Source organism: Cervus canadensis, chromosome 19 (genome assembly GCF_019320065.1).
Source record: "Cervus canadensis isolate Bull #8, Minnesota chromosome 19, ASM1932006v1, whole genome shotgun sequence".
Classification (NCBI taxonomy): Eukaryota; Metazoa; Chordata; class Mammalia; order Artiodactyla; family Cervidae; genus Cervus; species Cervus canadensis.
Window position 1 is genome coordinate 46,199,793 of NC_057404.1, and position 17,173 is coordinate 46,216,965.

The window sequence follows — 17,173 nt, forward strand, 5'->3', positions numbered from 1 at the left end:
AAAATAACATAATTCTTTTTGGAAAGAAATCTGACAATATATATCAAAAGTCTTTATAATCTGTACTCAACAATTTCACTACTTGGAATCTATCCTACAAAAATAAGTCCTAAATACAGAAAAAAAAAAAACCTGTTATTATGCACAGTTCATTGTAGGATTATTTCCACTTATTAAAAAAAATAGCAAATATCTAAAAAGCAGGGGAAAAATGGTTAATTGTGACATTCACTCAATGAATATTGTACACCTATTAAAACTTACATACAGAAACACTATGCCATAACAGAAAAATGCTTATTGTATACAAGAGCAAGCAGCATGGTACAAAAGTGTATGTATATACACACCCACCCACTCACCCTCAAACACACATCCAAATAAAAATGAAAAAATACGCACAGAAAATATACTGGAAGATAGTTAACTAGTTATTAATAATAATAATCTCATCATTTACATGATGAGATTGTGGGCTTTAAAAACAATCTTTTCACCAACATTTTAATGATAAGGATTTTTCTGATTAAAAAATTTTACTTTAAGATGTCATTAGCATATAGCCAAAAAATTATGACAGTGCAATTTTGAAAATGAAATATAACCATGAAGTCTTTATTATACAGTTCAGTAACTTTCAAAAATAGAAAACAATGCCAGCATTAGTTACACTCTACAACACATTTCCCTTATGAGAGCAACACAGGGAGAGAAAACGTGAGAAGAGAGAGCTGTCGGTGTGTAGAAGGTGCTTACATAATTGTCTCTTGCAGACCAGCCTGGATAGAGCTGCATATGTAGCTGTCTTTCCTTCCGTGCTAATTCATAATATTTAGCCTGCTCTTCACGAGAGAGGGCATGCCACTGAAAAACAAAAAGGACGGAGGGGAAAAAATCAAGTAAAAGCAAAATAGCAATAGTATTATATATTTCATATTTCAGACAGTGAAGAATGAAAATGTTAAGAATGTAAACTTTGATTTTTAAATGGCAGAAGACCACGTGTTGCAGAAATCCTTCTGGAGTTTGGTGGCTGCAATGAGATTCAAACTTTGGTTTTCCTGTCCTGCTCTCACATTACATGAAACCTATCCACGTATCCAAAATGAAATGGCCTCTTGCCCAGCCTTTCTCTTCTCCAGGACCAGTTAAAGAGAATGTTCACCAGTAAGCTTCAACACCCAACTTACCCCTTTTTCATAGCTTGTGGCATATTCTGCCATTGAGTCCAAGTGCTATTTATTAATGCAAAATTTCCACAGGTCTTTTCCACACAGGTATCTCCTCACCTCACATGCACACACTCCCATTCTGTCATATGAGGAATCTGAAACCTTCATCATATGATCCTGTCTATAAAGCCAGACATCAAAAGGCAGTCTGTCTCAGTCTTTTCACCCTTACTTCACACTTATATAAAGACTTTCTGTCCACAGGGAGAACACAGATAACACTGTATAATCACCACGCACGCTTTGTGTTTTGGTCTTCTGACGGAAAACAAGGAGCATGGCCTAAATTTACTCTGACATCTACACTTGCAGACTGTAGGAGCTAATTTGGAGAATGCATCACTTGACACCTTGCAAATTTTCCATTTCCCTTTAGGTAACAGATATTTATAGACCATACAGAGCAAAACAGCAAGGCACTGTTTGGGATTTTAAGCAGCCTGAACCTTGCACGGAATAACTGACTGGTTTAAGATTGAAGAAGGAGTACAGCAGGGCTGTCTGCTGTTACCCTGTTTGTTTACTATACACGGAGCACATCATGAGAAATGCTGGGCTGGATGAGATACACGCTGGAGTCAAGACAGGCAGGAGAAACATCAACAACCTCAGATAGGAGACGATGTCATCTTAATGGCAGAAAGCGAAGAGGAACTAAAGAGCCTCTTGGTGAGGGTAAAGGAGTAGATTCAAAGAGCCAGCTTAAAACTAAATATTAAAAAAACTAAGATCATGACATCCAGGCTCATTACTGCGTGGCAAATAGAAGCGGAAAAGGTGGAAATAGTGACAGGTTTCCTCTTCTAGGTCTCCAAAAATCACTGCGGACAGTGACTGCAGTCATGAAATCAGAAGACAAAGGCTTCTTGGCAGCAAAGTGATGACAAACCTAGACAGTGTGTTGAAAAGCAGAAACATTACTCTGCCAACAAAGGTCCATATAGTCAAGGCTATAGTCTTCCTAATGGTCATGTACGTTGTGAGAGCCGGACCACAAAGAAGGCAGTTCAGTCGTTCAGTTGTGTCTAACTTTGCGACCCCATGGACTGCGGCACGCCAGGCTTCCCTGTCCATCACCAACTCTTGGAGCTTACTCAAACTCATCTCCATCAAGTCGGTGATGCCATCCAACCATTTCATCCTCTGTCATCCCCTTCTCCTGTCTTCAATCTTTCCCAGCATCAGGGTCTTTTCAAATGAGTCAGTTCTTCACATCAGGTGGCCAAAGGACTGGAGTTTCAGCTTCAGCATCAGTCCTTCCAATGAATATTCAGGGCTGATTTCCTTTAGGATTGACTTGTTGGATATCCTTGCAGTTCAAGGGACTCTCAAGAGTCTTCTCCAACACCACAGTTCAAAAGCACCAATTCTTCAGTGCTCAGCTTTCTTTACAGTCCAACTCTCACATCCATAACATGACTACTGGAAAAACAATAACTTTGAGTAGACAAATCTTTGTTGGCAAAGTAATGTCTCTGCTTTTTAATATGCTGTCTAGGTTGGTCACAACTTTTCTTCCAAGGAGCGTCTTTTAATTTCATGGCTACAGTCACCGTCTGTAGTGATTTTGGAGCCCCAAAAAACAAAGTCTCTCACTGTTTCCATTGTTTTCCCCATCCATTTGCCATGAAGTGATGGGACCAGATGCCATGATCTTAATTTTCTGAATGTTGAGTTTTAAGCCAACTTTTTCACGCTCCTCTTTCACTTTCATCAAGAGGCTCTTTTAGTTTTTCTTCACTTTCTGCCATAAGGGTGGTGTCATATGAGTATCTGAAGTTATTGATATTTCTTCCAGTAATCTTGATTCCAGCTTGTGCTTCATCCAGACGAGATTTCACATGATGTACTCTGCATATAAGTTAAATAAGCAGGGTGACAATATATAGCCTTGATGTACTCCTTTCCTGATTTGGAACCAGTCTGTTGTTCCTTGTCCAGTTCTAACTGTTGCTTCTTCACCTGCATACAGATTTCTCAGGAGGCAGATCATGTGGTCTGGTAGTCCCATCTCTTAAAGAATTTTCCATAGTTTATTGTGATCCACACAGTCAAAGGCTTTGGCGTAGTCAATAAAGCAGATGTTTTTCTGGAACTCCTTGCTTTTTCGATGGTCCAGCAGATGTTGGCAATTTGATCTCTGGTTCCTCTGCCTTTTCTAAATCCAGTTTGAACATCGTGGAAGTTCATGGCTCATGTACTGTTGAAGCCTGGCTTAGAGAATTTTGAGCATTACTTTGCTAGCGTGTGAGATGAGTGCAATTGTGCAGTAGTTTGAACATTCTTTGGCATTGCCTTTCTTTGGGATTGAAATGAAAACTGGCCTTTTCCAGTCCTGTGGCCACTGCTGAGTTTTCCAAATTTGCTGGCATATTGAGTGCAGCACTTTCGCAGCATCATCTTTTAGGATTTGAAATAGTTCAACTGGAATTCCATCACCTCCACGAGCTTTGTTCATAGTGATGCTTCCTCAAGGCCCACTTGACTTCACATTCCAGGATGTCTGGCTCTAGGTGGGTGATCACACCATTGTGGTTATCTGGGTCATGAAGATCTTTTCTGTATAGTTCTTTTGTGTATTCTTGCCACCTCTTAATATCTTCTGCTTCTGTTAGGTTCCTACCATTTCTGTCCTTTGCTGTGCCCATCTTTGCATGAAGTGTTTCCTTGGTATCTTTAATTTTCTTGAAGAGATCTCCAGTCTTTCCCATTCTGTTGTTTTCCTCTATTGCTTTGCATTGATCACTGAGGAAGGCTTTCTTATCTCTCCTAGCTATTCTTTGGAACTCTGCATTCAAATGGGTATATCTTCCCTTTCCTCCTTTGCCTTTAGTTTCTCTCCTTTTCACAGCTATTTGTAAGGCCTCCTCAGACAACCATTTTGCCTTTTTGCATTTCTTTTCCTTGGGGATTGTCTTGATCACTGCCTCCTGTACAATGTCACAAACCTCAGTCCATTGTTCTTCAAGCACTCTATCAGATTTAATACCTTGAATCTATTTGTCACTTTCACTGTATAATCATAAGGGATTTGATTTAGGTCATACCTGAATGGTCCAATGGTTTTCCCTACTTCAATTTAAGTCTGAATTTGGCAATAAGGAGTTCATGATCTAAGCCACAGTCAGCTCCTGGTCTTGTTTTTGCTGACTGTATAGAGCTTCTCTATCTTTGGCTGCAAAGAACATAATCAATCTGATTTTGGTATTGACCATCTGGTGATGTCCATGTGTAGAGTCTTCTCTTGTGTTGTTGGAAGAGGGTGTTTGCTACAACTAGTGTGTCCTCTTGGCAAAACTCTGTTAGCCTGTGCTCTGCTTCATTCTGTACTCCAAGGGCAATTCTGCCTGTTATTCCAGGTATTTCTTGAACTCCTACTTTTGCATTCCAGTCCCCTATAATCAAAAAGATATCTTTTTTGGATGTTATTTCTAGAAGGTCTTATAGGTCTTCATAGAACCATTCAAATTCAGCTTCTTCAGCATTACTGTTTGGGGCATAGACTTGGATTACTGTGATATTGAATGGTTTGCCTTGGAAACGAACAGGGATCATTCTGTTGTTTTTGAGACTGCACCCAAGAATTGCATTTCAGACTCTTTTGTTGACTATGAGGGCTACTACATTTCTTCTAAGAAGAAAAAAGAAGGCAGAATGTCAAAGAATTGATGCCTTTGAACTGTGGTGCTGGAGAAGACTCCTGAGAGTCCCGTGGACAGCAAGGAGATCAAACCAGTCAATCCTAAGGGAAATAAACCGCGAATATTCACTGGAAGAACAGATGCTGAAGCTGAAGCTCCACTATTTTGGTTATCTGTTGTTAACTGCTGACTCACTGAAAAAGTTCCTGATGCTGAGAAAGATCGAGGGCAGAAGAGGACGTCAGCGGATGTGATGGCTGGATGGCATCACCGATGCAATGGACATGAACTTGGGCAAACTTTGGGAGATGGTGAGGGACAGGGAAGCCGGGTGTGCTGCAGCCCATGCGGTTGCACAGGGTTGGACACGACTGCGTGACTGAACAACAACACTGGCACTTTGTGTGTGTTTACATAAAACTTGCCCCAGGCCCCCAGTGAGCAGTTTCTCAGTACGTCCTCCTACTTTCCAAATGCCAGGATCTGTTGTCAGCAACTCCCAGACAACTGGCTGCGCTCTGGGGGACCCTCTGGCCAGAGGCGACGGTGCAGGGGCAGTGGCTGTAGGAGGCTGGGGCCGGAGGCCACACCACTCGCGCCTGCACACAAGTGTGCCCGCGCGCACTCTGGGGGAGGCCCGCTTCCTCTCCAGCGCTCCCGATTCTAGGGTGTGCTGCTTCCATTTCACTTCCTGTTAAAGGCTGGGTGGTTCTTTCTCACTCATGTCTACTGTGCATATTGATTTTAGTTACTCTCTTCTTGTTTTTTCAAATGATGGAAAGAAAGATATGACTGTACTGGAAAAAGGAAGGAGAAGTGAGCGAGAGAGGCCAGTGAGCAACAAGAGGCTGTCCTTGAGGACCGCGGTCCAGCGGTCAGGACACAGACCCGACAGCACAATGGGGACGTGCCCCCTCGAGAGCACAGACACCTGCTGCCCTTGCCCATGGAGAGGAGGAGGGCCTCATCTCAAAGAGAGCACTAGAGCACCTGCGGCCTCATCCTGTCCTCCCCGCCAGTCTCCAGTCCAGAGGTGGTGGGACCCACAGGCAGGGCAATGGACTCCACTTCCTTCAAACTGCCCCTTGAAGGCCAGGGCCTCTAAGTTGATAGGACAATGATTTAATTGCTTTAGAAGTGCAGAGTATACAGTTAAGAACCGTGACACTCACTGGAACTTGGCCTGAGCCTAAAGGCAGATCAAGTAATACACTTCAACAAAAAAAAAAAAAAAAGGAAGGATGGAGGGAGGGGAGATGGGGAAGTGACAGAAAAAATACAACGCCTGAAAGAAGTTACCTGACACAATCTTTGTCCCAGCAGAGTAATAAGAATGAGTCAAGTTGAGCCTAAGAAGGCATGTCTGCGGAGCAGTGGACAATGAGGCAGGAAGAGTCTCACTGCTTCTCCCCACTAAATAGGAAAGAAAGGAAGAATCACACTGCCTCTGTCCACTGACAGGAGAGCGAGCGAGAGTCACACCGCCTCTGCCCACTGAACGGGAGAGAGAGGGAGAGTCACACCGCCTCTGCCCACTGACGGGAGAGAGAGGGAGAGTCACACCGCCTCTGCCCACTGACGGGAGGGCGAGCGAGAGTCACACCGCCTCTGCCCAGTGACGGGAGGGCGAGGGAGAGAGGGCGAGCGAGAGTCACACCGCCTCTGCCCAGTGACGGGAGGGCGAGGGAGAGTCACACCGCCTCTGCCCAGTGACGGGAGGGCGAGGGAGAGTCACACCGCCTCTGCCCAGTGACGGGAGGGCGAGGGAGAGTCACACCGCCTCTGCCCAGTGACGGGAGGGCGAGGGAGAGTCACACCGCCTCTGCCCACTGACGGGAGGGCGAGGGAGAGTCACACCGCCTCTGCCCAGTGACGGGAGAGAAAGCGAGAGTCGCTCAGTCGTGTCCAGTGCTCTGCAACCCCATGGACTATACAGTCCATGGAATTCTCCAGGCCAGAATACTGGAGTGGGTTGCCATTCCCTTCTCCAGGGGATCTTCCCAACCCAGGGATCGAACCCAGGTCTCCCGCACTGCAGGCAGATTTTTTACCAGCTGAGCCACCAGGGAAGCTACTTTTCTAAATCTGAGGTTCTAACCTAGAGCCCTTGACGGGGAGAAAAAGCCACACCAGGCACAGTGGAAGAGATCAGCCTACCTTTAAAAAAAAAAAGACTCATCATTAGTATTTAGATAGGTCTGATGCTAACATGATTGGCAAGAGGCAAAGCATTATCAAAAAGGAATGAAAAGCAGACTAAGAGGAAAAAAGATAAGAAGGCTTACTTTGTAAATTTGTTCATTCATTTGATCAATAATCTCTCATACTACTGCAATATGTCAGTATAGAGATATATTTTATCTGGAATTGTAAATAAGACTTATCTCCCAAAATACATGTGGAGGTTGGGTCTTCTACCCAAACAACCAGTTAAACAAGCAGGAATTTTTCAGTTACAGCAGGAAACTTAGGTTGACAAGACCTCAGCTAACAGAACTGAGCAAAAGTCAAAGTGAAAAAGCAGACCACAAACTAAACTGTTTACCTGCCTTTTCAACTGCTTTTAGTTCCTAGAGATTTATAATTCACAGACTCAACAAATGAAACATCATTTACCAGAGTAAAACAGTTAAGTAAAGTTATGATATTAAAATTTTACATTGAAAACAAATGTAAAGTCTGATGCAAGCTAGGAAGACAGTCTTTAACAGGCATTTCTGAAACACATATTGACTAAAAATGTTTTTCCATCTCTTTTGCTTACTGAAAGATTCATCAACTTGTTGGGAAAATACCCATTTGAAGAAACTTAACACAGTTAATCCCAAGATTTAGAAATTCTGGCAATAAATATGCAATAAATGGACTTCCTTTAATAGTCTAGAAGGTCTGAAAAGAAAAACCTTAAAATAGTATTTATGTTATTGTTATTTATAATATGAAGAAAACTGAGTCATTCATATGAACGAACATTTCTATGTTAGAGATAAAGTAAAGGTGAGTAAAAATCAAAAGAGAAAATGTTCCAGGATGAATTTCAGTTCCACTATTAAGAATTCTAATTAACCTAGTGTAAAACTTCATGATTTTAAAGCTAGGAACTTTAAAGAACTAGCAAGAACTATCCTGCCAGAGGGGAGTTATGAAAGGATAGAAAACCTGATCTTAATCAAAGATCTCAGAGACCTATAAATAGAAACAGGTGTCCAAATCAAAGACAGAGAGAGACCCTAAATGAGAACCATCCTTTAGGACACATGCTCTGATCTGGGGATTGTTAAGGGAGCTGAGAAAGTAGCAACTGTTGGAAATGTGCATTAAAAATAGGAAGCATACATCCATATCATATCCTTAACTCTCTTGAGTAGGAAAATAATTCCCACTGGAGAATTTGTGGGAATGGACATTTAACTTGGGGAAAAGAAAAAAAAAATAAGAGTTTTACACAAGCTGAAAAAAGAACCCTTCTTTTCCCTCTAATTTCTTCTTTTGAAGGGTCAGGGAAAATTCAAAAAAAAAAAGAAAAGATGGAAATCACTCATCTGCTATGACCTGGCTTTGAAAATCATTGTAATTATTGTTATTAAGTGTTTAAGAATCCACAGGGAGATAGAGTATTGCACACAGGGCATCAAAAGAGCTGTAATCTACCACCGCATCCTACCCCTGAAACCCTGGTGTCTTGAAGATTGGAAATAGCTGCGTTTTTAATGCCGTCAAACAGGAATCTATAATTCAACAATGCCTGCTCTCTGCCATCTGCTTTCCTCACATGGACTGGAAATCTCCTAATGTTTTCTGTCATGGATGCTGAAATGTATGAGGTTTTTAACAAACATGATGAAAATGATCATCAGCAACAGCTAAAACATGACCTTTAAGTCCCACAAAGGTTGTCAAGACCTTCCTTCTCCTGAATGTTCATTTGCAAACCATGAATTTCTTGAGAGTTTGCAAAACCAAATACACAAGGTCATATTTTAAGAAGTCACCACAGAGTCTGGTGACACACACACTGCTTCGTGTGGGGAGGGTCCACCTTACCCCCTTCATCAGGGGTTAACCCCCACTCATCTCTCAACTACTTTATCAGGGGGCCATTCCCTTAGCCCCACCTCCCTCCATTATTCTCTGATTCTTGCTCTTCATATTAACAGTATTTATCACAATTTTAATTATATATATAATGGGGGATTATTTCCTATCAGTATCCTGTCACAAAACTTCAAGATCTGCAAAGGCAAGGACTACATCTATTTTACTCAGCAACAATTATGTAATGCCTACTACACTGCCTGGCACATAAAAGACACTCATGATACACTCATTTAAAGTATGATAATAGGAAAATAGTTATCATTTACAGGAAATGTTCTAAGTGCCAGATACAACCTCAGTTGTTGATTCAATGCATTATATCATTCCTCCTAAAGGTTGTCATGCTCTTTCTGTTACTCCCCAAGTGACTGGTGACTATACAGATGATTCTATGCCTACCTGATATGTAAGTGCATTTGGGCAGCTCTTAATGAACCAGTTCCACGGTTACCATAAACATTTACCTGCCATCCCACTACTTACCCTTCTGCCTAGAATCTGGTTGATAGCTGCACTTTCCTTTAGAGTACACTCAGCTACGACGTTCGCTCTCATTTCTTTCATGTATAACATAAAAGCATTCAGAGGCTTTTTAATGTGAGGTCTTTTTGGCTCCTGCTCCTTTCTCTGTTCATGCTGAGGCTTCCTAAAAGGTGGGAGTGGGGAAGGGGTTAGACGAATCAGGAAGAGAAGGGAGGAGCGGAGCATCTGCTTGTATCATGAGTCCACCTCAGGCTGGGACCACCCTCTGGGCTCTCTATAAGCCCCCAGGACACTGTCTACTTAAAAGAGTGACTCATCTACTGTTGATAAATAAGGATCCTTTGGTTTGAGAAAACTTACCTATAGCTATAGAAGGGTTTAAACCCAACACAGAAATGGGCTTGTGAAGATGCTGCATCTAGATTTTAGGTGCTCCCTGGTCACCTTAGGAAAAGCTGCACATACAGTGCAGGTAGTTAGTCCTCCTCTAGAACTGACGTTCTTAACTTCTGCTGGCCAGCGCTCCTCTGAGAACCTAATGAAATCTTAAGACTCTCTCCCCCAGACAAATGCACACTGGATTTGCCTGTACTTGCAGGGGTCTTATGGACGATGTTCACATGCTCCCTGCCACTGCCTCCTTCTGCTCCAGTACAAACCCTAGATTAAGAAATTCAATTAATCACTAGTCTTTTGGGAGAATTCAGCTGCGCTGTAACAGCCTGCAACAACCCTGGCCCAACAGGAAATCCTGGGCTTTGGTTTGTCCCCTTCCTTTCAATTCAGTGCTTCCAAAGCCTTGATGCAGATGCAGGGTGGCTCTATTTCTAGAAGGAAATGCACTGAACCCCCCAATCTACTTCACTCTCATGCTCCCCAAGAATGGGAACCCAATTAAAGCCTTGTACTAAATGGCTAAACAGCTCCATTTCTTCAGTCTCTCTGCTCTGAAGATCACTTCTCTTTAGTGAGTTTCCCTTCATCTTTTGAGATCTGTGCTCCTTTTCAATCTCAGAACCAAATCAGAGCACTGAGAATCAAGCTGCTCGGTGTCCTCAGAGGCAGAGTTTTCAAGGCGGAGCTACACTGATTTTCAGGATAACAGAGAGGGGTGAGATTCGACAACAGCAAAGGAGAAGCTGTGGGGTTTAAGGCCTTGGTACCCTAAGGCGTCCCCAGGTGAAGAGAGACGCACTTACACGTGCATTAGGTCGCTGTCAGCGTGGGGGTGTTCCTGTTTGACCTGAGGCGTTACGATGGCTGGATGAGGGATGCCAGTTGTGTGGGGGCCAGGAGGACCGGGAATCATATGATGAGAAAACCTAAAAGAAGGTAAGACGAGAAAACAAAATGTACTGCTGTAGCAAGAGCTGGATAGAATTTTGAAACAACTCAGTAACTGTTATTGGCTGAGAGTAAAAACACATCTTCACACACAGACATATTAACTATAAGAGCAAGCTGATGATTAATTTCTTTCCTTTCTGTATTCAGGTGGAAAATATTTATAATTACACACCACCTTACAGATTTTTTTTTTCAAGCTAATGGTGGAATCTGGCATTTTTCCTGGGAGGGCTCTAGGCAATAGGATTAAAAAAAAAAAAAAAGTGAGTCACTTTTCTTGCAAAGCAGTTTTCAGAGAAGAATTTCAGTAACTACTGGAAATACAATATTTTATTAAGATTTAGCTTTTTAAAATGACCTTAAAATCTAAAGACATCATATTTTAAAATCTCTGTCTACATCCCTAAGTGGACCTTCATATTAAGTCTTCTCCTGTTGGCTTTTTCCCTAATATCGGGAGAGAGCAACTGAGAAGACAAGGGACAGGAAGATTTGCTCAGTCTCTAATTTAATAAGGTTGCCATCAGCATCATCCCAAATAATTTTCTACACATAAAGAAGGTAGTGTCTGAGAGATCCAGCCTCATGGAAAATTGATAACAAAATTAAGGGGAAGAATTTAATTAAAGGGACAGATACAGTTCTGCTTCAGGGTAAAAACTACACAAGCTCAAATAAAGGCTTTTTCCCAGAGTATGCTTATAGAGCATTAAAAAAATCTCAAAATATCCACCACCATCCAACACAAAGGAGGGAAACTGCCATGCAAGAAAAATAAAACAAAGACAGTACTTTCAACAAGCTCTTTGATAAATTTGGATATGCTTTAGAAATTTCTGCTTTCAAACTGTTTTAAAGTAAACATGTAGTTCAACAAAAAACATTCTCAGGTCTTTCATCACCATCTGTACAGTTAATTCCTTCTTCTGGGAAGGAAAGAAAGGACTCTACTTGGATATATAATATTTCAGAAACAAATCTTTAAAAATTAAGGAGGCATGGGAAAAATACAAACATTCGATCAAATCATGATGCTTTGCTAAATGGACCACTTGCAAAAATACGTGATGCTGGTTATTTGCCTATGAGAAAATCCTATCATCACACAATTCTTATACAGTGTTAAAATAAAAAATATATATATAATATATTTTGGAGGAAGGGTATTAATGTCATTCCCTCTCAACCAGCTAGGTGTACAATTTACTGAATAAAATGATTTCTGAAAAAGCTGAAATTCACCACAGAAAACTGCAAATTTCATATGTATATAAAAAAGTTAAGATTCACAACCAGTTACTAACCCAACAGTTTGACTTCCAGCATGTTAATGCTAGCTCCCTTGAAAAAGCCACATTGAACACACAGATGATACACCACAAATGTGTGTGTACATCAAGCACAGGGCATAGAAGCCGTCCTTTCCAGAGGCAAAGCGTTACACAGAGCGGTGTGGCAGCAGACCTCACAGACTTCGCCGGCCCCACCGTGTCCACACAGGGCCTGATTCACACACTAGGACACACGCCCCGCGCGGCCTGACAGCCGTAAGCACCGCTCCTTCTCTTCTCACAGCCTTGGTCCGGGAAGGCTCTGGGCTAGCTGGGCCTTTTCAGACACCGTCACAGGAAACTGAGACAACTTTCCTCACAGGAAAAGAAAAGCCAGTCCGCATTCTCCCGCTGACCCGCCCCCAGCATGTTTTGAATTGAACAAGCTCTTCTTCTGAGGTCCCCTCTGGGGACATTTCTCCTCCCGCCGTCGGGGGGCAGTGAAGTCTTTTGGAGGCACGGTCTCCAGGGTGCTGAGTCCGTCTGCCTGACGGGTGTGGCTGGTGCTGTGGGGCGTGGAGTCTGGCTCCTGCCCGGGACTCCCCAGGACGCCTAGTGTGGGAGCCAGGCAGCCTGCGCAGACAGACGCCGCCCGCCGGGCCGAGAGGCAAGCAGAGGCGCGGGAGACGCAAGCGCGCGAGAGCAGCCTGTCCTGGCGCCGGATCCACCTCCACCTACCTGGACATGGAAGTGTCGACTGACAGTGAGGACGGGTAGGGCTGCCTGAAGCCTCCCGTGATGGGATACACAGGCTGACCTTGCCTGAGGTCACAGAAGAGAGGAACCCATCAATGACAAAACATGAGTTACCAACCAGCAACAAGCGTTTGATGAGCGGAGGCCCTCAACCAGAATCTGGGGAGAGTTACGAGGGCACTGCTTCAGGCACCCAACTGCTCCCCTTCCTCACCCTCCACCCACCCAAGGCATCACCGGTGCCTTGAAGGAACTCTCCCACTGCAGGCCATGAATGACTCGTTTTCTACCCCTGCCCCTCTCCAGCCCCACTGATGCTTTGAACAGCTCTTGCTGAATATAACAGAACCTGAGAATGGTGAACTATTCTATTTAGGTGAATGGATTATCAGAATCTTTCAGACTTTAGGGAAGGGAAGAAAGGAGGAAATAAAAGTTTACATAAAAATGAACAAATTTTTGAAAACCCTGCACCCCACCTCCCACCCTTACACCCATGCTGCAGGCAAGAAATAAAAGATCGATTCATTGGAGTTATTTTCTCTCTGCTCTGAGAATTCCATCTCTCCCTCTGTTTTTCCTACATGTCACATTTTTCATTTACACAGTCTTTATTTCCAGATGCCACTGATGGAACTCAGCCCAGGATTGTTGCCCTTAAGTAGCTAAGTTCAGACAGAATAATTGATGTAGGTTTGGAAGTGTTCGCATAATCAATTAAATTCAAACAGAGTTATTGACTGAGAGATTTAATGCCAAAGAGAAGAGAGAAAGCTGGAATATCCATGGCAGGATAAGTCCTCCTTATGAAGAAGAGATAAGGTAAGGATGTGAGGGAGGGAAACGGGCTTTCACCAGGGGTCTGTAAGGACACAGAGTCAGTAAAGAAAGGAGAGAAAACGTTTGCTGAAGGTGCAGCACTTTGTCCATAGAGTGAGCAGTGGGGAAAGAGGGATGGGAGTGAGGGCAGGGAAAGCTACGTGCTAACAATAAAATGATAAAAATAGGCTCCACTGTATGAAGTGATTCTTTCTTCCCTAAATACATTTCTTTTTCTTTACCTTTATAATTAAAAAAAAAAAAACCTGAGAACAGTGGTATGGATCTTTAAGAAACAACAAAATAGAGAACATTTGGATTCTGAAAGGATAAAGTCCATTCATCAGTTTTTCACTCCTCTGAACTCAAACTGGTGCTTACTTTATTAAAATTCAAAAGATGCTTTTGTATTTGTTACAGTTATTTGTCATTTACATCACTTGCCCATTTATAAGCAAAGATCGATATTCAATATATCTAAGGTTATGCTTCAAAAATATAAGTTGTTCATAAAGAACTAGAAAAGAAAAACCACAGTGAACACTTTGTACAGGCATAGCAAATGCCCAGAGCCACAAATTGAATCCATAAAACTATAAGCTTCAAAGCAAATGCTACACAGTCATTTTCTACACATATTAGCAAACGGACTGAGTCCATTTCAAAGTCTGTATGTTTTTTAATCTTTTAAATTGAAATGAAATAAAGTTAGCACCTTGTGTGTTGAAGTTTCTTCAACTCCACAAGTGTTATTATTCATAAAGCTAATTTCCATAAATGGGGAGTAGAAGAGTATGTGTTCAGACGCCTGGCTGCAGGTTGCAAGAAGGATCTTACCAGCCAAGAGGTGGGGTAATCTGTCCAACACCACCCGGAGACAGGGGATAAAACGTAGGAATCTCGGGAGCTGGCGGATGTCTGGACATGCCTATTAAAAAAAACAATGGAGAGGCAGATTCACAGGACATTCGATTTCTGAGAGAAATAAGAAAGGCAAGAAAATGCATTATGTCATGAGTACTTAAGGTGTAGAATGAGACAATATTTATTTTTCTGATTTAACAGAAGTCAGTTTGTTGTCTTTACTCAAAATTTCAGCATCTAAGAAAACACGTCTGACGGTGGTACATCTTGAGGGGCTCCTAAAACAGTAAATATACTGCGAGTAAAACAGGCATCAAAATGAGTCTATGAAACTACTTAAGTTTGCCCTCATTATTTCACTTCGCTTAGGAAAATGGTAGACAACTGTTTTTGTGTAGAATGACAGCACTTCATAAGCAGAAGGCCTGCCATGGTGTTCAAGGATTAGGTAAATTGCTCTTTTCAGATCTTCATTGGCTCCCTTATGGACACATAGATTTGGGAAATGTGATACCTCAGAGGATCAAAGATTAATTGGAAATAATCTTCAGCCCCATAATGGTCGCACTTGATATGATTCATTTGGTCTCTGGCACTGCAGCTCCAACTAAGCTCTTCATCGGGTTGAGTCCTCTGGGCTCTGAGGTCAAGCTGGTCTGGATTAGTTGTATTCCACAGAAAATGAGTGTGCCACCACACTGTTTCTTGAGCTCACACTCCCTGGAGTACACTACCCTATAACTGTAAAAACCACCTAGAGATTATGCCTAATCCTAGTCCCACTTGACATCTCTGTTTACATCTTACCTTGGGTACCAAAAAGAAGGGGTACGATGCATACATAAAAATGCAAAACAAAACATTACATTCATATTTGGTGGAAAGTGATTCTGAACAGAAGAAAGCCACATGAGTTTCTTTACAGTTAATCTGGCTTTAAAAGAGCATAATCATGTATAAACATATATCCCCAGGTTTAACAACCCGAATATACATTCAGTGGCTATAATTGTATTGCCTAGTATGCAAAATCAGGTGAGTATACAGATGTTCTTTACGTATTCTGCTTTTTTACTATTCAAAATGTCTGTGAATTTCATTTGGATATTAAAAGATATTGAAGGCCTTGAGCATATGGGAATGGCTTAAGAAGTGTTGTCTTCAAAGTTGACGTTAATTTGACTTTGAAGTTAGGACAAACTATTCTTCAACTCTTAGAAAAAGTAGCTAGGAAGGGGAAAGGTCTTTAATCTCTTTTGACAGAGTTTACCTGAGATCATCTCAGGTTTTGCTGTTTTTAAAAGGAATCTAAAATCTTCTTTTTTGGTCTCTTTATCACTTTCAAATTTAATGAGTGTTTTTTTTAATTCCTTTATATCATCAATTCACCAAAAGCATTGCTTACAATAGGACCTAAGGCAGTTCTGTGGATCTACTCTCTCTCACTGAAGCAGAGCCCCTGGCAACTGTTTTTATGGAAGCTGGAAGTTCACTTTAGCAGAGTTACCATAAAAATCTCCCTTTATAAAAAAGCTGTCAATACTGCTTCTTTTGATCACAGAGGAGCCCTTGGGATTTGTTTTAATTTGGGCCTGGGGAGGCAGGGGCACCAGGGGGCCTACAGTAGTGATTCTTGACATAGCAGAATCATAGGGCAGTTTCTCCAACTTGCTGCCTCCCTCATCCCCAGATTCTCCAAGCTCTCATTATGCAGGGGGGTTGCTCAGTCTTGAAAAGAAAAACCTGACCAACACAAAACACTGGAAACTTTGTGGAAACTTGAACTTGAAAATCATAATTAGAGGCTGAATTGTATGAATGGTCTACTTTAACCCCTTTGTTAGGGAGGTAAAGTGACTGTTTACGCACCTAAAAAATATGATTTGTCCTGGGATCTTATCTCTGGGATGCAGAGAAGTAAACTGCTTTCAGTCACATGTCTCTAAGCAGAGGAGCTGGAAACCTTGCTCTCCACACTAGTCTATGTTCTAAGTACACTGAGAACAGTGCATTTGTGATCTGGTGTAGGAATAATTTGACAGAACAAAAAATACAATTTTTTTCATATTTGGATTTGATTTTACTGCTTAAAAACAAACAAGGGAACTACTGTTTACTTAGCACCTGCTACATGCTAGTTCCTATGCTGGGTATTTATTTATTTATTTTTATGCTGGGTATTTAATTTGACTGTTTCTATTAAAATTCTACTCATATTTCAGATAACTTTCTCTCATGAAATATTCTCTAACTTTTGCTGCTGTGAGAAATCTTTCTTTTTAGAATCTACATCATTTTATTTGTACTTTTAACATGGTACTTAAGATGTTCTTCATTATGTTTTACAGTGAGTCTGTGCAAATGATTTCCTGTGTGAGCTTATACACTGCTGGGAAAGAAGAGACCATTTTGTCCCTTATCTGTGTATCAAACCATGGCTGTCTCCCAGAGAAGGCTCTGAATATCATTCTGAGTGACTAAACAAATGAACAAGTGAAACAAATGGACACATTACCTGTGGTCAATACTATAAGCCATTTGCACGTACACACCTGATGTGGCTTAGGTCATTACACGAGCAGAAGAAAGTGGATCTGTGTTTTCTAAATAGCTCACTGTTGTCTTAAGATCCTGTTTCCGGTTTCCAAAGACTCCTAGAAGT

The 17,173-nt window shown here is 41.8% G+C and overlaps 1 protein-coding gene across 6 annotated transcripts in view; it reads right to left on the reverse strand.

Moving 5' to 3' along the window:
* The window catches only part of LEF1 (lymphoid enhancer binding factor 1), a 118,151-nt gene that overhangs the window by 18,332 nt on the left and 82,646 nt on the right, over positions 1 to 17,173 (reverse strand). For 4 of the 6 annotated variants that reach the window (XM_043438207.1, XM_043438208.1, XM_043438211.1 and 1 more), the window contains exons 5-9: positions 14,485 to 14,575; positions 12,811 to 12,894; positions 10,654 to 10,776; positions 9,455 to 9,617; positions 757 to 864 (exon numbers count right to left, since the gene is read on the reverse strand). In XM_043438207.1, the coding sequence (XP_043294142.1) occupies positions 757 to 864; positions 9,455 to 9,617; positions 10,654 to 10,776; positions 12,811 to 12,894; positions 14,485 to 14,575 (569 nt within the window). The remainder of the gene's footprint in view (positions 1 to 756; positions 865 to 9,454; positions 9,618 to 10,653; positions 10,777 to 12,810; positions 12,895 to 14,484; positions 14,576 to 17,173) is intronic. The other 2 variants (XM_043438209.1, XM_043438210.1) reach the window with 1 other exon arrangement.